Source organism: Ananas comosus, linkage group 8 (genome assembly GCF_001540865.1).
Source record: "Ananas comosus cultivar F153 linkage group 8, ASM154086v1, whole genome shotgun sequence".
In the NCBI taxonomy this organism is placed as follows: Eukaryota; Viridiplantae; Streptophyta; class Magnoliopsida; order Poales; family Bromeliaceae; genus Ananas; species Ananas comosus.
Window position 1 is genome coordinate 13,075,490 of NC_033628.1, and position 19,444 is coordinate 13,094,933.

A 19,444-nucleotide genomic window follows, 5' to 3' on the forward strand; every position below is an offset into this window, starting at 1 on the left:
AATGGCTAATTTCTAAATGAGCTATTATTTTTTTTAAAAAAAAATTAGCTAAATTAATTAGAACAACTTTAAAAAATTAGAAATTACTGAGGTGTCCATTCCCAAAAGGTTAAGGAGCCTATTTTATAGTTGAGGGAGGCCTACACACAATTATATCTTAATTAATTAACAACTATGAACTATCCTGATCGGACTCCATGTCGGGGGAGGAGGAGAAGGAGAAGGAGAAGGAGAAGGAGAGTGTGTTGGTGATCTCAATCTCGTCCTCGTCTTCGTCCTCCTCCCACGGCGAAGAAGAAGAAGAAGAAGAAGAAGAGGAGGAGGTGGAGGTGAGGTCGTCGGGGGAGAAGAGGGATAACGACGAGTGTTGCATACTCCCCTCCGATCCCTTCGCCGACGATCTCATCCTCAACATCTCGCTTTGCCAACGCAACGACGACGGCGATGATCTCGCCATTCTCTTCGTACGAGGCCAAGTAATCGATTCTCTTTACTTCCCCTTTCGCTCCTTGGTTCCTACTTTGCACTATTGATTCGTGTTAAATAATTTTTCCTTAATGGAAAGATCATATGATTGCTATTTTAGGAAGCCCTAGTTTACAACGAGGAATTAAGTTCTAACCTTAGTATCTAAGTTTTAAAGAACGGTAAAAGGGGTACTTTTCCTTTCCGCAAACCAGGATCTGGGGGTTTTACCAGTGTATGAAATTGCCAGATGTTGTAATTTCTTTCCCCTTCCTTTTTGTGGTTTTGTCTCTGCAGGTTTATTGCGACGTGGTGAAACTAAATTGGTAGTAAAAGAACTTGTAATTTACTATTGATTAACCCTGGCGACACGCCGACACCAATAATTGAAAATAGAATGCCATCTCATTTTCGCGTTTGTGTACAATAAGTTTTCTGTCAAGAATACCACAAAAACAACTATAACATTGTGAGAATTTCTTTTGTAGGAATCATTTATATGGAATTAAACTGTTGGAGTTCATCGACATGTAACATTCTTTTTTCTAAAAAAAAGTTTCCTGAAGTTGATCGTAAGAATTTCTAATTTCTACCAAATGCAGGTGGCTTGTAGAGATCTTCCCCATCAAAGAAATCTCTGTGCAGAATATCCCTTTAGCAAGACACCTCATGAGAGCTATTGTCCGAAGGTAGCCTGATCCATCTCTTATATTCAGCTGAGGTGGTGCAAATATATTTTAATCTAATTTTGATTAACAAGTTTGAATTTGGATATAATGGTTTTTGTTTTCCTATTACATTGTTTATTGGTAGTAGATTCCCCAGTAGGGTTATATAAAGGAAGTTGATGCCATTGTCAATGCCAAAAATTTTAAGTTAGAATGTGTTAATAAGATTACTTTTAATAATATTAGATATCTTACTGTGCTCATGTTGGAATATGTCACAACTGATTAGAAGTAATGCTTCTTTTCATCTTCATGAATTCATGATTATTTTCACAACTACTACTTTATAATTTAGACATATGCTCGATGTTACATGTTGTGTTATCAATTGGTGTGCGACAAGTAAGAGCAATTTCTATGGTGTTTCAACTGTAAGATGTTTAGAGATAATCGCGTGGATCTTTTTTCTAGCTTAGTTATAAAGATAATGGTAGATTAAGCAAGTAATCTTGGTAATTATTTGAATGTAGGGAGGCCATTGCAGTGTCTGTTTATGACTCCTGCTCTTCTTTAAGGTTGCCACCTTTTCAAACTTGAAATCTATCTTAAGTTTCTTGTAAGTTGGCAACCTTAATATGTTGATGACATCTTTTGCTTCTTTGGGCTGGACAAAAACCTTGTAATTTCTGCTTGTTCAATTAAACAAAAAGGGCCAAAGAACAATCTACAAGCTTGACATAATGTCGAGAAAAATAAAATAGAATTGTGCTAGAATATTTGATCTTATTCACAGGGATTCTTAAAAATATCATACTAAATAAAATGATTAAAATATGTTACAACTATCACACTATCTGTTTGCCTTTCTCATACATAAAGGCGTATTGAGTTCTTATTTGATTTTATAGAAACTCGTGACTTCTCAATGATGTTATGTAGTATTCTCTCATTTAGTAATCAATTGCTGCAGTGTTTCTGCTATGTCTGCGAGAAAATAGCTCCCTGTGAGGCTTGGAAGGGACCTCTAGGACACTGTCATGCATCTGACCAAGAAAAGAAATGGAAGGATATGAGGAAAGCTAGGCAATCAGCTCAAGCACAGGAAATTAAGCCTTGCTCTGAAGTGTAAGATCCCCTGAGCACCTCATCTATATTTGCACCTCATTGAAATGGGGATGTTGGCTTTGGAGTAAAACCATTAAGCATCACTTCTGGTTAATGGCATTTTGGGCTCTTTAGGGGCTAAGCTTGGTGCTAGCTGCCTGCACAGTGCACCTCTTAGAGAGAATGTTCATTTTTTGAGCAAATAATTTATACTCCACGTACATGTTTATGTTTTTGTTTTGACTTTGCAATTGTAAAGTTCCTGTAGATTGTAAATTAAGTTTTACCATCTGGTTGATGCCCGAGAAATCTATCTGAAGGACTTGATAGGCTACAGGTGTCGTCTCCTCGCACATTTTGGGTTTTCTTCTAGTTATGTGGCTGATGAGACACAGTTTACTAACATCTATAGAAGAGAAGATAAATTACTTTGATGCAGTGATCAATGCTTTTTTGAGTGAAGTGCGCGAAGGGAATAGTGTTGAATTAACTATTCCAATGATAAGTTAATTACTATTAATAAGGTTGTTGCCTTTTCATGACCACTTGATTTTCCAATGTAAGGTAAGAAGTGGCTAAACTTCACATGGAAATATCACCTGCTGGGCCTTTTCTCATGAGTTGGTAATGCGAGTCTCTTCATTTTTGTAGTAGCATGTGAAATTTGGCATGCTTCTCTCTTAGCTGAATGTGCAGTATTCCATCTCCAGATCTACTCTCTTTTATTTCTGAAGCACAACACTTCAACGCGAGGTATGTGTGGCTCTTCTTTCTTTCTCTTTTACTCTTTCCATCTGCAAAGGCATTTCTTTGTCTACAGTAGAGTAGGAAAGCAAAAAAGGAAAAAAAAAAAAAAGTTTTTGCCTTATTTCCTTTTTTCATATGCATCATTATTGGCATTATTCCTCTTTGGTGCTTGCTTAACTTGTTTCTCATTTCACCATAGTAAAAGTAAAGCATCTTGCAGATTGAGGCACAATGAAGGAGAAATGGTAAATAGCATCTTCTATTCTTTTTAGTATTGAATAATTCATAGTCAACTTCATTTATCTTCCTTCTAAGCTATCTTGTAGACATTTAGGAAATTATTTGTGTTTAGATATTTGAGAAAAATGACTTTAACTGCCATCTGATGAAAAGTAAATTCAGGTATTATATGTAAATGTTACGAAGGATAGGTGTGAAGATGAAATTTGCTAGGTGGGTTTTTCAGTCGGGTCCAATTTGCTTAGACCCAAAATATTTGTTTGGTTGTAACACTATTTGGCTCAGCTATCCCTTTAGGTTGAAGCCTTAGAGAGCTTTAGAACAGCATATGTATTAACTTCATCGCATCCTGCAAGATAATAAGATGACTTGTGTCTTTTACGTTGAAAGTTGATTTATAGTTTTTGACAATAAGATAGCCACTTAGGCCAAAGTCGGAATAAGTTATCCAAGGATTGCTTATTCAGTATAAGGATTTTCTAAAATGATTGTAAAAAAGAAGTTTGATTTTTTGCTTCTTAAAAGATTTTGATATTCACGATCTGGCAGAATAACATATTTTACTTGTAAGGTGATATATTTTATCTGAAAAAATAGTTTGAAGGCCGAATAAGTATTCAATTCGAGACATTTGATCATACTCCTTATTTACCAAATGTACAATCTTCTCAAGTAAATCATGAAATTATTCCTTTGATGGAGAGCATTGTGTTAAAAGTAATAGCAGGGAAGATGTTTTAGATTTCTTTTCATATGAGACTGAGCAAGTGTTCTCATGTAAAGAGAAAGATGTGGTGGATTCTGCAATTCAACAAAATGTGACAGCAATGGGACTCCTAACATGATATTTGCTACAGACCCGTGCCATTTTCCATTGTGAGACCTTTTTTAGGATTCTACTCTGCTGACTCCTTGATGCATAATGTGATCTATAAAGTTTTCTTTTGATTAACTTGGAGAGCTGCAGCTTTTTAGGTTTAACTTCAAAGCTCACTCTTTTGGGTTCATCAATTTGCACCCTGTGAAGGTTTTTTTTGCATCCTCTGCATTCATTGCCATCTGATTAATTATGATTTTTGTGGAATTTGCATTAAGGTATACTCGTACAATCATTATTATCTTAGATCAAGAGAAATGGCCTTAACTTCCGAAGTCTTACTTGTTAGAGGCTGAACCGAACTCTACTCCAAATACAGTACCTACCCTTCAATTCTTAGATTCGGTTTCTTGGTTACACTTTTCTATAATGCCAAAAATTTTCTGTTCTACCTTATTTTAAACAAGCCAAGTCGAAGTAGAATATGATTCATAGTGTGGCAGAGAAAGAAAAAATAGTAAGAGATAGTGATGACATTAAGTGGTCCTAAAATGAGTTCATTTACCAGGAGTTACTATGTTGTTATGTGGTGCACTTGCTTGATAAATTGATCACTTTATGTATCTATGCTTTGTTGCGAGCCTGCTAAACAAATTGATCAAATGTTAGAAAATGCAGAGAATCTTTTAAGATACGGCTATTAAACCAACTTATTTACTTAAAAATTTATTTAAAAATTCGGTCTTTTTGAAGCTTCTATAGAACTGTTATTTGTATAGTGTTATAGAACTGTTGTTTGTATAGAGTTTGAATAGTTTCTAATAGGTATCTACTGAAGCATCCTCTCCTCCGTCTTGTCATGTGATGTAGCTGTAGAACTGTTTCTTGACTATTGTAAGTTGACGGTGGAAATATACTTAAATAATATTTATTTAAGAGAAGGCCATTTTAAGAAAGAAAAAGTTAACTTTAATCATTTAACTAATGGAGAGGGTGTATTTCCAAACTATGCACTATGGAGAAACATGTTTCATGACTAAAATTTTGTAGCAGTAATGCACTTTACAGTGATACTATGCATTAAAAAAAGTTTGAAAAAAGAATATCATGCATATAGGTGATTGTAATTAGTATAACTGGGGAGATTTTCCAGATTTTCCTGTGCGTATAGGCAAGTGCACGGGAACTTTGGCGTTAGCACGTCTTCTATAAAAGGGTGAATAAGCTGGTGCATCTATTATTGCGTTCAACCAAAAGCCCGTATTGCTATTGTTATTGTATTGCAGGTATAAATGTATGTAGTTCAAAAGCACTCGACTTGGAACTAGGAAGAAGAAAACACTTCTGGGTCTTTGGATTCACCTAGCACGATTAGAGAGAGAAAGAGTTCACTTATTGCATTTTATAATTGATAAAAGTGCGCCGCATGGCATCCTTACTACGGATCGTTATTTTTTTGAGAGAAAGGTAGCACGCTAGTTACTTCATTCATTAGATAAATAAATTTAACTATATAGAGTGAGACTGCTAAGACCTTGAAAAAGACAAAAGTAAAAACAAAACGTCAAATCGAAGGGTATAGCAAACACTGATGTCACTCGGTTCTATAAAAATCTGTCCACTTTTTTGCCAACACTCCAAATACTACGGATCATTATTAGATATCTAAAATGTAACCTGTTTGCTATAATTAATCAAATTATATCTTGCAAAGATTTGTCCATAGTTAATTTGTCCACTATTTGGTCTTTGTTACATCTTGATGCCCTCGGAAAGAATAATGATGCAGATGATTATTTTTCCTATTTAAGGTCCACTTGCCTCTCCTCTTTGCAAGCACATTCTATTGCCTTGCTAGTTGCTACCATGGATATTGTACATTCAGTCTTCTACTTGCTTATTTCTTTTTCCTTCTTCCTATCCAATCCAACTCTTCTCTTGGTTCACTGCCAAATACAGCCCATTTCTAATGACACCCAAATGCAGGTCTATATTGTTCATGTACAAAAGCCTGACAGCACGAGCTTCCGTCGGTTCAAGGATCGGAAAGAGTGGTACGCGTCCTTCTTGCCCAACACCACCCTCGACTCCGGCAAGCCGCGCATGATCTATGCATACCGCCGCGCGATCAGAGGCTTCGCGGCGTGGCTCACCGCTCAGGAAGCAGAAGCCATGAAATCCATGGATGGCGTTCTCGTAGCCTACTCCGACTTCGAGTATGATGCTCAAACCACCTACACCCCGCAGTTCCTAGGACTAAACGCATGGGAGGACGGCATTTGGTATGACTCTCAATACGGAGCGGGGCAAATTATTGGGGTCATCGACACCGGATTTAAGCCTGGTCATCCTTCCTTCAGGGATACCGATGTAAATCCGCCGCCTGGGACGTGGAACGGAAGCTGCTACTGGAAACAATCCGTGTGCAACAATAAGCTCATCGGTGCAGTGGGATACAGGTTTGGGCACACCGTCTCACCTGAGGACAATAACGGTCATGGAACCCACACTGCGAGCACAGCTGCGGGGAATTTTGTGGATGATGCCCACGTACTTGGCATGGCACGCGGCACGGCCTCAGGGACGGCACCTAAAGCTCATCTAGCAATCTATAAGGTGTTACACAACACCAAAACTGCTACTGGTACAGTGGCCAAAGCGTTTGCTAGCGACACTTTGAGGGGTATCGATGAAGCGATACGCAATCACGTGAACGTGCTATCCATGTCCCTCGGGACGGTGACGCATCAGCTGCATGCGAATCCTATTGCCATAGCATCATACGCAGCAATCACCGAAGGGATTGTCCCTGTGGCCTGTGCTATGAACGAAGGGCCCTATAAAAGCATCATAGCGAACGATGCGCCGTGGATACTTACCGTTGGAGCAAGCACTACGGACAGGAGGATAAGGGCCATTGTCAAGCTCGGAAATGGTATGGAGTTCTTCGGCGAAACAGCATACCAGCCAGAGGGATTCAATTCGACTCAGCTACCGTTGGTTTATCCGGGGGTGCTACAGACGCAAAAGACCTTGAATTGCAAGAAGGGCTCCATGGACACTTTCGATGTTAAAGGGAAGATCGTGTTGTGCGGGGTTGGACATATTTCAAACATCGAAAAGGGTGAGGTCGTTAAGGCAGCGGGCGGTGCCGCGATGATACTAATGAACCAGCCGTGGAATGGGAACACGACGTACGCCGAACCCCACGTCATCCCGACGGCCCACGTGAGCTTCAGCGATGCGTGGAAGATCCTCACGTACTTCAACTCCATGCCCGATGTAACGGCAGCAATCATCTTCAACGGCACACAATACGGCGCTCGACCATCACCCTCAGTGGCTTTCTTCTCGTCGCGCGGCCCTAGCCTCATGAATGGCAACATCATCAAGCCGGACGTCATTGCACCGGGCGTCAACGTTCTAGCCGCTTGGCCATTCGAGGTAGGGCCTAAACCTGACCAGCACCTTCAGCCCACAACTCACACATTCAACTTCGATTCGGGAACGTCGATGGCGACCCCTCACGTGGCCGGCATTGTGGCAATGTTAAAGAATAACCATCCTGATTGGTCTCCTGCTGCCATTAAGTCGGCGATCATGACTACCGCTTACATGGTCGACGCCGATGGGAATCCTATCGGCGATGATTCCAAGCCCGCGGGGACCCCAGCAAGTGCATATGCCATGGGCTCGGGCCACGTCGACCCGTTGGCGGCCAACGACCCGGGCCTCGTCTATGACCTTCATTACTATGATTATATCCATTACCTCTGCGGCATGGGCTTCACTGACGCACAAGTCGGAGCCATCGGTCGCGGTTCGGTGCAGTGTTCTAAGGTCCGGGCGATCAGCCCGGAACAGCTGAACTATCCTTCTATGGCGGTGTACCTAAGTGCTAGTACGACCCAGGTGACGGTCGACCGAACGGTGACGAATGTCGGGGACGCCGTTTCGACCTACGAGGTGAAGTACGACGAACCGGAAGGAGTGAGAGTTGAAGTTACGCCTGATACGCTGCAATTCTCCCGAGCCGGGCAGATGAAGGATTTTCAAGTGACATTAAGCGTCGAGCCCGGGAGCCCAACAGTTAGGATGGCGGGGCAAGTTTTTGAGGGGCAAATGGCGTGGGTCTCCGGAAAGTACTACGTAAGGAGTCCTATTGCCGTCACAATCCAGTGAAACACGGTATTAGTTCTCGAGTCCCATGTGCAAAACAACGTACTAGTTCTTTCCCCGGCGTGTAAAAAAGAAAACATAATATAAAATAAATAAAAAACATGTTTGTCTACCAAAAGGCTCTACTTCGTGGAAACTAAGATTCTTCTTCTTTTTTCTTGTTTGTTTTTGTTTTTTTCTTTTTTTTTTCTTTTTTTATTATTATTATTATGGTGTCTGATCAGATGAAGCAATCGGACTGAGCCCAGTTTGAGTGGAGTGTGCACTCCGAGAAACCAACTACAATCCATTCCTCGTGGGTCAACAGAGCAAAATTATTGCCTAAAAATAGCCGTACAAGTAAATAAAAGGTCAAAAAAGTATGGGAACAAAAGTAGTGAAAACCAAAGATTCTCGAATTACGCCCATATTCTACCAAGCGCGACAAAAGTTAAACATTTTTCAAGTATCCTATACAAAACCAGCAAATACAACTAGAAATTAACTATTTAATCCAAAATAAAAAAAATGTTTGAAGACCAACACCCCCCCGCTCCTCAACTATAAGCAATCTTAAAACAGGCCCCTTCAACTTGGCCTTTATATTTTTATTTGCACCTCCCCACTGCCGATTATTTGAAATTGAGTGATTTTTCGGAAATAAATTAGAGGCTCTATCAAGTTCATCTATGGTCTCATCAATTTAATAATTTTAATTATTTTTTAACAAATAAAATTAGGACAATTAACGACTATTATCTAAATGAGCTATTAATTGTTTTTTCCGTAAAAAATAGCTATATTAATTAGAACAACTTAAAAAAAAAAAATTAGTGAGGTGTCCATTCCAAAAAAGTCGAGGAGCCTATTTTATACTTGAGGGGGCTGCAAACAATTATATATCTTACTTAATTAACAACTATCCTGATCGGACTCCAAATAAATTAAAAAGAAATAAGGAAATGATTGCATCCAAAACCATGCCCAAAAAACAAAAAAAAAAAAGGAAATTGAAAAGTTCTCCCTGCTTGGTCAAGGAGAGAACCTAACCAGCTTCAGTGGCAATCCCACTGCTCGTTCAGTCACTTCTATAAACCGGCTCTTTGTTTTCAGCAATAAATAAAACACCACTTCAAGAACATTTATACGCTTAACCTTTCCAACTACCCTAATATATATATATATATATATATATATATATATATATATATATATACACGNCGTCTTATTTGTTCACTAGTGTGGTTTGTATTATGTGAAAATTTTGTCACAGAGGTAATGAAATAGAAAGGTACGATAGCCTTGTATGATACAATATTGGATACCCCAACTCCCCGGAGGGGGGGAAGTTGAAGAGAGATTAAAGTTAGGGTAAGGGGCAATTTGTTCTCTATTATTGGCTGCACTTCAGGACAGTGTTCTCTATTATTGGCTCCACTTTGTGGTTAGAAACTTAAATATTTTAAGTTCCTGTAGCCTACTATGCCTGGAAATCAGGCTAACTAGGGGAGGCAATCTAAACTTGCTGATATTTTTCATGACAATGAACCATTCATTGATATCATGGTAAATTTAGTATTATAAACCTTTGCCCTTTGGACGCATCTAACATATCTAATAAAGAAAACATACAGATCGTAATGAACATTGTATGCTTGCATTTGCTTAATGAAGAAAAAGGGAATTAAAATACAAAGATTTTGCATAACCACATAAAGTTGAAGGAATAAAGCTCGACGTACCTTAGAATATGCTCCAAAATAAACTGCTTGCTTGCTTGCGGATAATGCCAGTTATCATCCTCTCATAAATTGCACACAGGACAGCATCTTCAGTACATTTTGGTGTACTGATAAAAAAAATGCTCAAAATAGAGGACTTATGAATACCCTGAATTCATCATGATTTTAGATATTGTAAAACATTGCAAAGTATGCTTCCGAAAGTTAAATTAGAATTGTACATACTTGATGCACGGATACCCTTCAGAAGTCTTAGCAACATCTGACAGTTGTTTATGTCTGATGCAGTGTTTTTGTTACGCCTGCGAAGTAGCTGCTCCCTGTAAGCAGTGGGAAGGAACATATGGGCATTGCGATGTATCGAAAAAGTAATAAAGGAGAATTTAGAAGGCTTGGTATGCACTTCCAGGAGAGAATGGAATTTAAGAATGCTGATCTGTAGACCCCCTTACTCTGTTCCAAGAGGATTTGGGGGATATCTTAAGAAGGTAAATGTTTTGGTAGTGTATTGCTAAAGGCTTTTTTATACCAGGGACTGATAAATACCATCATAAGTCGATAAAGAATCACAATGGAATTTAACTTCTTTCAAATTAATAAGACATAAACACGGGCATATCGTAACTACGTCCAACCCCACGAAAACTATCATACTTGGGATTCTCGCTATTCGTAGAATTCTAACTTTTCCAGCTACAAGTGGAATTTCTCTATGCTCTACCATGCATGCCCTGCGGCCTCGCAGGGAACTGTCTCAACACTATTCCTTCAACCAAAGATTACGAAGAGGAGGAAGGGAAAAAAAAAAGTCGAGATGTTTAAAGTAACTTTTTATCTATTCCAGTTAAGCAAACTCTGGCTTTGGCCACTTTTAACAAGTGCATAGTGCCGCAAACTAGGCAACAACCTTACCAGCTAAAATATTATTCCTCAACAAAAGAAAACAGCATATCTAACACGACCAAAATCAAACACATCGATTGGATTACTACAATTACATTGTTCCCGAATCCCGAATAATTTTATAACATCAACACAAGGACAGTATTAGCACATTCTGGTAGGGAAATTCGCACCGACTTCGCTTACACATTCATTCAAATGATCAACTGCACAAAAATTACAGCAACACAAACATATTACAAAACAGACTAGTTAACTTTGTGTAGGCATTAAGTAACGGAGATAATCAATCAAGCATCATCATCATAAGAGGCATGGAAGTCCGTAGAACAACCTGGGGCGTCTGGATCCTCGGCGCCGCAGCAGTCGTAGAACTTGGCCGCATAAGGCGGATCATCCGGTCCAAGCTCGTAGTACCTTCGATCAACAAGAATAAAAGAATCGGGAAGGATCTATTTAATCCTTCGATTTGAACAGGTTGGCTTAACTCTTCAGATTAATCTGAAGAAGAAGATGAAGACGAAGAAGGAAAAAGAGAGAGAGAGAGAGAGAGAGAGAGAGAGAGAGAGAGATCGTGGTGTGGTTAGTGTTTAGGGTTTAGGGATTAGTCGGTGACCTCTTCTGGTCGTCGTGGCGTCGGCAAACGAAGAAGGAAGGGTGGAACCTGCAGGAGGCGGGCGTGTTTTTGGGGGGATCGAAGCGTTGCTTGCATCGCCGACACAGCTTCTCCACCGCAGCAGCAGCAGCAACCACCACGCCCTCTACTGCTTCCGACATCTTCTTTCTTTCTTCCTTCCTTTCTTTCTTTCTTTCTCTCGCTCTCCCTCGCCCTCCCCCACTCGCTCTCCCCCTCCCTCTCCGCCCCTTGTCTTCTCTGATCCCCGAGCCACGCGTCGTCACGAGGCCCATATATATAGATAAGGCCGGCTTCTTGGGCCGGCCCATTGTGACGCGGGTGCGAGCGGATCGGACGGTTCAGAAAGTTTAGGTCAGGCCCGCTCCCGGATCAAACTAAACCGAAAACTCGCAGGGATTGCGATTGCGGAGTCATGAGCTTTTGAAAAGAACTTCCTTGGTCGGGATGGTAGGAAAATTATGTTACGTGCAGTTAAAAAATGTGATTAAAAAATATGATGTTTATTTTCGTACGTAATATTATATTCCGCATATCGCGATTAGTTGGTTAAGATATATTTTTTACGGAGAACGCAGAAGTATATTCCTATATTCTTTTACCCCATCTTTATTTTATCTAATAACATTAAATAACTTTGGACGTTTCCTATAGAAAATAGGATTAGAGTAGGAACTGGTGACCTACCTAGAGTATATAGGACTAGAGGTTGAACTGGCTTTTTGGCATTCAGTTTATTCTTGTTTAAGTATTTTAGTTTTAGGAACAAAGCAGTGGAACACCCAAATATCATCTCAAGTAAAATTAACTACCAGACAACAGAAAATTACGGCAGGGACATTAAGGACTTCACCTTCATGAGCAGCAATCTCAGACAGATAAGTTGCATTGTGCCTTGTGTTTTCACTCGGGTCAGTGAATTCAATGATTAAGCCGTACTTTCCAATCTGCATGTCACAACAAAAAATTTACTCAAATAGAAACTTTTATAACTAAAAATTCTTAAACAACATATGGAACTAAAATAATGACATAGAACACCTGAAATAAAGAACATAGAACAGACAAGTAAAGCAGAACCTGTTAATTGACAAGATAATAAGTAATTCTTAGTGCATCTTTGTTGGAAGAAGAATTTGAGGAACACTTGTAATTAAAATAGCATATTATTCAGGGGTTGATTATGTAGATCATGACATACTAATAATTCCGATATATTTAAGGCCTATTAGTTGGTAAAAGATATACTTTCTCATTTGACAATCATTTAGTAGTTTGATCCTCAGCTTGCCTCTTTGCTGTACCAGATGGGGTGTTTAACTTGCCTCTCACAAATAAATTACTCATACAAAGTTTCATATCTATTCCTAAAAAGTTTGAACTATAAAATTTGTGTAATCTTGATTGTCAAATACATTTCTCCAACATTTAAAAGTATGCAAAATTCTATTCATGCAGGTTGACTATTGTAAGTTCACGCGCGGTAGAAATATACTTAAAAATAATTTTTATTCAAGAGTAGGGCCATTTTAAGAAAGAAAAAGTTAACTTTAACATTCAACTAATGGAGAGGATGCATTTCCAAACTATGCACTATGGAGAAACATATTTCAAGACTACAATTTTGGAGTAATTATGTATTCAACTACTTTACAGTTTACAGTGATAATAATATGCATGAAAAAAAATTTGAAAAAAGAATATCATATAAGTGATTGTAATAATAAGTAGTATAACTGGGAGATTTTCCAAATTTCCCTGTACGTATTGCGGTATTGGCATGTGCATGGGAACTTCAGCATTGGCACCTCTTCTATGAAAAGGTGAATAAGCTGGTGTATCTATTATTGCGTTCAACAAAACGCCCGTATTGCCATTTGCAGCTATACATGTATGTAGTTCAAAAGGCACTTGATTTGGAACTAGGTAGAAGAAAACACTTCTGGGTCTTTGGATTCGTCTAGCACGATTAGAGAGCAGGAGAGAGAGTTCACTTATTGCATTTCATAATTCATATAAGTGCACCACATGGCTTCACTTACTACGGATCATTATTAGTTATCCATAATGTAACCTGTTTTCTATAATTAATCAAATTATTTCTCGCAACGATTTGTCCGTGCATGGTTATTTCTTGCGAACATTTGGAAAGGATCCTATTTAAGGACCATATGCCTCTCCTCTTTGCAAGCACACCTTCTCTATTGCGTTGCTACCATGGAAATTTTACACTCAATCTTCTACTTGCTTATTTCTTTTTCCTTCTTCCTATCCAATCCAACTCTTCTCTTGGTTCACTGCCAAATAAAGCCCATTTCAAATGACACCCAAATGCAGGTCTATATTGTTCATGTACAAAAGCCTGACAGCACGAGCTTCCGTCGGTTCAAGGATCGGAAAGAGTGGTACGCGTCCTTCTTGCCCAACACCACCCTCGACTCCGGCAAGCCGCGCATGGTCTACGCGTACCGCCAAGCGATCAGCGGCTTCGCAGCGTGGCTCACCTCTCAAGAAGTAGAAGCCATGAAATCTACGGATGGCGTTCTCGTAGCCTACCCCGACAGCGAGTATGATGCTCAAACCACCTACACCCCGGAGTTCCTAGGACTAAACGCATGGGAGGACGGCGTTTGGTACGACTCTCAATACGGGGCGGGGCAAATCATCGGGGTTATCGACACCGGATTTAAGCCCGGTCATCCTTCCTTCAGGGATACTGATGTAAATCCGCCGCCAGAGACGTGGAACGGAAGCTGCTACTGGAAACATTCCGTGTGCAACAACAAGCTCATCGGTGCAGTGGGATACAAGCATGGGCGCACCGTCTCACCTGAAGACAAGAACGGTCATGGAACCCACACAGCGAGCACAGCTGCGGGGAATTTCGTGGATGATGCTCACGTACTCGGCATGGCACGCGGCACGGCGTCAGGGACGGCACCTAAAGCTCATCTAGCAATCTATAAGGTGCTACACATCACCAAAACTGCGAGTACTGGTACGGTTGTCAAAGCGCTTGTTAGTGACACATTGAGGGGCATCGACGAAGCGATCCGGAATCACGTAAATGTGCTATCCATGTCCCTCGGGTTGGAGAAGCAACGGCTGCATGCGGACTCTATTGCCATAGGATCATACGCAGCAATCACCAAAGGGATCGTCCCGGTGGCCGCTGCCGCAAATGCAGGCCCCTTCGCGAGTGTCATAGCGAATGATGCGCCGTGGATACTTACCGTCGGAGCAAGCACTACAGACAGGAGGATAAGGGCCATTGTCAAGCTCGGAAACGGTATGGAGCTCTTCGGCGAAACAGCATACCAGCCGGAGGGATTCAACTCGACTCAGCTACCGTTGGTTTATCCAGGGGTGCGAAAGACGCAAAAGACCTTGAATTGCTTGAACGGCTCCATGGACACTTTCGATGTTAAAGGGAAAATCGTGTTGTGCGGGGTTGGACATATTACAAACATCGAAAAGGGTGAGATCGTTAAGGCAGCAGGCGGTGCGGCGATGATACTAATGAACCAGCCGTGGAATGGGAACACGACGTTCTCCGAACCCCACGTCATCCCGACGGCCCATGTGAGCTTCAGCGATGCGTGGAAGATCATCACGTACTTCAACTCCACGCCTAACGGAACAGCAGCAATCACCTTCAACGGCACACAATACGGCGTTCAACCATCACCCTCGGTGGCTTACTTCTCGTCTCGCGGCCCTAGCCTCATGAACGGCAACATCATCAAGCCGGACGTCATCGCACCGGGCGTCAACATTCTAGCCGCTTGGCCGTTCGAGGTAGGACCTAAACCCAACCACACCCTTCCGCCCACAACTCACACATTCAACTTCGAATCGGGAACGTCGATGGCGACCCCTCACGTGGCCGGCATTGTGGCAATGTTAAAGAATAACCATCCTGATTGGTCTCCCGCCGCCATTAAGTCGGCAATAATGACTACAGCTTACACAGTCGACGTCAATGGGAAGCCTATCGGCGACGATTCCAAGCCCATGGGGACCCCAGCTAGTGCATACGCCATGGGCTCGGGCCACGTCGACCCGACGGCGGCCAACAATCCAGGCCTCATCTATGACCTTCACCATCAAGATTATATCCATTACCTCTGCGGCATGGGCTTCACCGACAAACAAGTCGAAGCCATCGGCCGCGGTAAGGTGCAGTGTTCTAAGGTCCGCGCGATCAGCCCGGAACAGCTGAACTATCCTTCTATTGCCGTGTACCTAAGTGCTAATACGACCGAGGTGACGGTCAACCGAACGGTGACGAATGTCGGGGACGCCGTCACGAGCTATGAGGTGAAGTACGACGAACCGGAAGGAGTGAGAGTCGAAGTTACGCCTGATATGCTGGAATTCTCCCGTGCCGGGCAGATGAAGGATTTTCGAGTCAAGTTGAGCATCAAGCCGGGGAGCCCAACAGTTAGGATGGCAGGGCAAGTTGTCGAGGGGCAAATGGCGTGGTCCTCCGGAAAGTACTACGTAAGGAGTCCTATTGTCGTCACAATGCAGTGAAACACGATAATAGTTTCGAGTCCCACGTGCAAAACAACATATATATTAGTTCTTTCCCAGGCATGACCAAAAAAAAAAAAAAGATAATAAATAAAACAAAATAAATAAAAACATGTTGTCTACCGAGAAGCTCTACAGTGTGGAAACTAAGATTCTTTATCTTCTCCCTGTTTGTTTTTACTCCTTTTTTTCTTTTTTTTTTTTTTATGGCAATGTGGTGAAAACAAATCCGCCTATTTAGGCTGCTCTTGTTTTTAAACTTTCGAATATTTGAAATTGAGTGAATTTTCTGAAATAAAGTAGAGGCATTATCAAGTTCATCTATGGTCTCATCAATTTAATAATTTTAATTATTTTTTAGCAAATAAAATTAGGACAGTTAATGGCTAATATCTAGATGAGCTATTAATTGTTTTTTTTTTGGAAAAAAAAACATTAGCTAAATTAATTAGAACAACTAAAAGAAATTAGAAATTAGTGAGGCGTTCATTCCGAAAAAGTGGAGGCGCCTATTTTATAGATGAGTGGGGGGCCTGCAAACAATTATATATCTTAATTAATTAACAACTATCCTGATCGGACTCCAAATAAATTAAAAAGAAATAACGAAATGATCGCATCCAAAACCCTGCGATAACACACCAGTAAAAGAACATTTGTATGCTCAACCTTTTCAACAACCCCTAATATAAAAATATCCAGAAGAAATTAAGATATCAAATAGAACCTATTATTTTAGTAACATGACCTCTCACTTACCTTCCCCTCCCAGGAGCATGACGACCGTGGAAGAAGAGAAGGATAGCAAGAAGAATAGTGTAAAGATAGAGGAGGCCAAAGAAGAAGGGGATGATTCCGACGATGATTGTTACGAGATCGATCCCATCGACTTCGCCCGCATACTCACCTTGAAAGTCTCTGATGATGTTGTTCTTGTTTCTGAGAAGGAACCAGTAAGAAATCAATCTCTACCCCCTTAATTCTACCACCATAATCAAAGTTTTAAAACTAAAGGGCGATTCGATACTTAAAACCCGATTGAATTATATGATGTTGATCACTACAATAGGTTGCACTGAGGGACTTCCCCCATCCAAGGCACCTGTGTGCGAATTTCCCCTTCAACACTTCTCCCCATGAGAGTTACTGCAGCCAGGTTCCTTTTTCTTTTCTTTTTTTTTTCTCTTTTGAAGTGTTTCTTGATCAAATTTCTCATCTTATTTGTTCACTGGTATGGTTTGTATTATGTGAAAATTTTGTCACAGAGGTAATGAAATAGAAAGGTACTATCACCTTGTATGATACAATATTGGATACCCCAACTCCCTGGGGGGGGGGGCACGTTATGGTTAGAAACTTAAACATTTTAAGTTCCTGTAGCCTACTATGCCTGGAAATCAGGCTAACTAGGGGAGGCAATCTAAACTTGCTGATATTTTTCATGACAATGAACCATTCATTGATATCATGGTAAATTTAGTATTATAAGCCTTTGCCCTTTGGACTCATCTAATATGTTTAATAAAGGAAACATACAGGACATATGAACATTGCATGCTTGCATTTGCTTTATGAAGAAAAAGGGGACTAAAATACAAAGATTTTGCCATAGCCACATAAAGTTGAAGGAATAAAGCTCGACGTACCTTAGAATATGCTCCAAAATAAACTGCTTGCTTGCTTGCGGATAACGCCAGTTATCCTCTCATAAATTGCACACTGGACAGCATCTTCAGTATAAAAAAAAATGCTCAAAATAGAGGAGTTATGAATACCCTGAATTCATCATGATTTTAGATATCGTAAGACATTGCAAAGCATGCTTCTGAAAGTTAAATAAGAATTGTACATACTTGATTCACGGGTACCCTTCAGAAGTCTCAGCAACATCTGACAGTTGTTTATGTCTGATGCAGTGTTTTTGTTACGTCTGCGAAGTAGCTGCTCCCTGTAAGCAGTGGGAAGGAACAGATGGGCATTGCGATGTATCAAAGAAGTAATAAAGGAGATTTTAGAAGACTTGGTAAGGACTTCCCGGAGAGGGCAGAATTTTAAGTCTGCTGATATGTAGAACCCTTACTCTGTTCCAAGAGGATTTGTGGGATATCTTAAGAAAGTTAAATGTTTTGGCAGTTTATTGCTAAAGGCTCTTTCATACCAGGAACTGATAAATACCATCACGAGTTGATGAGGAATCAGTGGAATTTAACTTCTTTCAAATTAATTAAGACATAAACACGGGCATATCACAAGTACGTCCGACCCCACCCCACGAAACTATCATACTTGGGATTCTCGCTATTCATAGAATTCTAACTTTTGCAACTATAAGTAAAATTTCTCTCTGTTCTATCATGCATGCTCAGCGGTCTCGCAGGGCACTGTCTCAACACTATTCCTTCAACCAAAGATTACGAAGAGGAGGAAGGAGAAAGAGAGTCGAGATGTTTAAAGTAACTTTTATCTATTCTAGTTAAGTAAACTACAGTTTTTGCCTCAACCAAAGATTACGAAGAGCTAGAATATGTTTCCTTAACAAAAAAAAAAAAAGGAGCATATATCACACAAATAAAATCAAACACATTGACTGGATTTCTACAATTACATCGTTCCCGAATAATTTCATGAAATTAACACAAGGACAATATTAGCACATTGGCACCGACTTCGCTTACACATTCAAATGATCAACTGCACAAAAATAACAGCAACACAAATATAGTACAAAACAGACTAGTTAACTTTGTGGAAGTATTAAGTAACGGAGATAATCAATCAAGCATCATCACCATAAGAGGCATGGAAGTCCGTAGAACAACCTGGGGCATCTGGATCCTCGGCGCCGCAGCAGTCGTAGAACTTGGCCGCATAAGGCGGATCATCCGGTCCAAGCTCGTAGTACCTTCGATCAACAAGAATAAAAGAATCGGGAAGGATCTATTTAATCCTTCGATTTGAACAGGTTGGCTTAACTCTTCAGATTAAGAAGAAGAAGAAGAAGAAGATGAAGAAGAAGGAAAAAGAGAAAGAGAGAGAGATCGTGGTGTGGTTGGTGTTTAGTGTTTAGGGTTTAGTCGGTGACCTCTTCTGGTCGTCGTGGCGTCGGCAAACGAAGAAGGAAGGGTGGAAACTGCAGGAGGAGGGCGTGTTTTTGGAGGGATCGAAGCGGCGCTTGCATCGCCTACACAGCTTCTCCACCGCAGCAGCAGCAACCACCACGACCTCCCCTGCTTCCGACATCTTCTTTCTTTCTTCCTTTCTTTCTTTCTTTCTTTCTTGAGCTCTCCCTCGCCCTCCCTCCCTCTCTCTCTCTCTCTCTCTCTCTCTCTCTCTCTCCCCGCCCCTTCTGTTCCCTCCCTCCGTGCCTCGCGGCGTTACGAGGCACATATATATAGATAGAGACACACGTACAAAGAACGTGTCTTATTGG

At 40.7% G+C, this 19,444-nt stretch overlaps 5 protein-coding genes across 5 annotated transcripts; 3 read left to right on the forward strand and 2 right to left on the reverse strand.

Moving 5' to 3' along the window:
* LOC109713736 lies at positions 151 to 2,671 on the forward strand. The gene is made up of 3 exons (XM_020237915.1): positions 151 to 476; positions 1,068 to 1,154; positions 2,104 to 2,671. The coding sequence occupies exons 1-3, from the start codon at positions 198 to 200 to the stop codon at positions 2,260 to 2,262; spliced, it is 525 nt and encodes a 174-aa protein (XP_020093504.1). The 5' UTR covers positions 151 to 197; the 3' UTR covers positions 2,263 to 2,671.
* LOC109713791 (subtilisin-like protease SBT1.7) lies at positions 5,662 to 8,363 on the forward strand. Its single transcript, XM_020237984.1, has one exon. It carries the CDS (start codon positions 5,908 to 5,910, stop codon positions 8,221 to 8,223), a length of 2,316 nt encoding a protein of 771 aa, XP_020093573.1. The 5' UTR covers positions 5,662 to 5,907; the 3' UTR covers positions 8,224 to 8,363.
* Positions 9,942 to 19,323, reverse strand: LOC109713910. Its single transcript, XM_020238197.1, has 4 exons — positions 19,097 to 19,323; positions 18,834 to 18,916; positions 17,868 to 18,003; positions 9,942 to 10,089 (listed from the first exon to the last, which is right to left on the reverse strand). Exons 1-3 carry the CDS (start codon positions 19,252 to 19,254, stop codon positions 17,939 to 17,941), a joined length of 306 nt encoding a protein of 101 aa, XP_020093786.1. The 5' UTR covers positions 19,255 to 19,323; the 3' UTR covers positions 9,942 to 10,089; positions 17,868 to 17,938.
* On the reverse strand, positions 10,893 to 11,702 carry LOC109713911. The gene is made up of 2 exons (XM_020238198.1): positions 11,461 to 11,702; positions 10,893 to 11,261 (listed from the first exon to the last, which is right to left on the reverse strand). The coding sequence occupies exons 1-2, from the start codon at positions 11,619 to 11,621 to the stop codon at positions 11,135 to 11,137; spliced, it is 288 nt and encodes a 95-aa protein (XP_020093787.1). The 5' UTR covers positions 11,622 to 11,702; the 3' UTR covers positions 10,893 to 11,134.
* Positions 13,810 to 16,014, forward strand: LOC109714689 (subtilisin-like protease SBT1.2). Its single transcript, XM_020239384.1, has one exon. It carries the CDS (start codon positions 13,810 to 13,812, stop codon positions 16,012 to 16,014), a length of 2,205 nt encoding a protein of 734 aa, XP_020094973.1.

What these genes read in the sequence shown, in the direction of transcription:
- LOC109713791 (XM_020237984.1), top strand. Translation starts at nt 5,908, where the DNA reads ATGGATATTGTACATTCAGTCTTCTACTTGCTTATTTCTTTTTCCTTC.
- LOC109714689 (XM_020239384.1), top strand. Translation starts at nt 13,810, where the DNA reads ATGCAGGTCTATATTGTTCATGTACAAAAGCCTGACAGCACGAGCTTC.
- LOC109713911 (XM_020238198.1), bottom strand. Translation starts at nt 11,621, where the DNA reads ATGTCGGAAGCAGTAGAGGGCGTGGTGGTTGCTGCTGCTGCTGCGGTG. An exon ending in CGCCACGACGACCAGAAGAG is followed by an intron (nt 11,262 to 11,460) that starts GTCACCGACTAA and finishes TGTTGATCGAAG; the next exon opens with GTACTACGAGCTTGGACCGG.
- LOC109713910 (XM_020238197.1), bottom strand. Translation starts at nt 19,254, where the DNA reads ATGTCGGAAGCAGGGGAGGTCGTGGTGGTTGCTGCTGCTGCGGTGGAG. An exon ending in CGCCACGACGACCAGAAGAG is followed by an intron (nt 18,917 to 19,096) that starts GTCACCGACTAA and finishes TGTTGATCGAAG; the next exon opens with GTACTACGAGCTTGGACCGG. An exon ending in CGAGGATCCAGATGCCCCAG is followed by an intron (nt 18,004 to 18,833) that starts GTTGTTCTACGG and finishes ATTACTTCTTTG; the next exon opens with ATACATCGCAATGCCCATCT.
- LOC109713736 (XM_020237915.1), top strand. Translation starts at nt 198, where the DNA reads ATGTCGGGGGAGGAGGAGAAGGAGAAGGAGAAGGAGAAGGAGAGTGTG. An exon ending in TTCTCTTCGTACGAGGCCAA is followed by an intron (nt 477 to 1,067) that starts GTAATCGATTCT and finishes TACCAAATGCAG; the next exon opens with GTGGCTTGTAGAGATCTTCC. An exon ending in ATGAGAGCTATTGTCCGAAG is followed by an intron (nt 1,155 to 2,103) that starts GTAGCCTGATCC and finishes CAATTGCTGCAG; the next exon opens with TGTTTCTGCTATGTCTGCGA.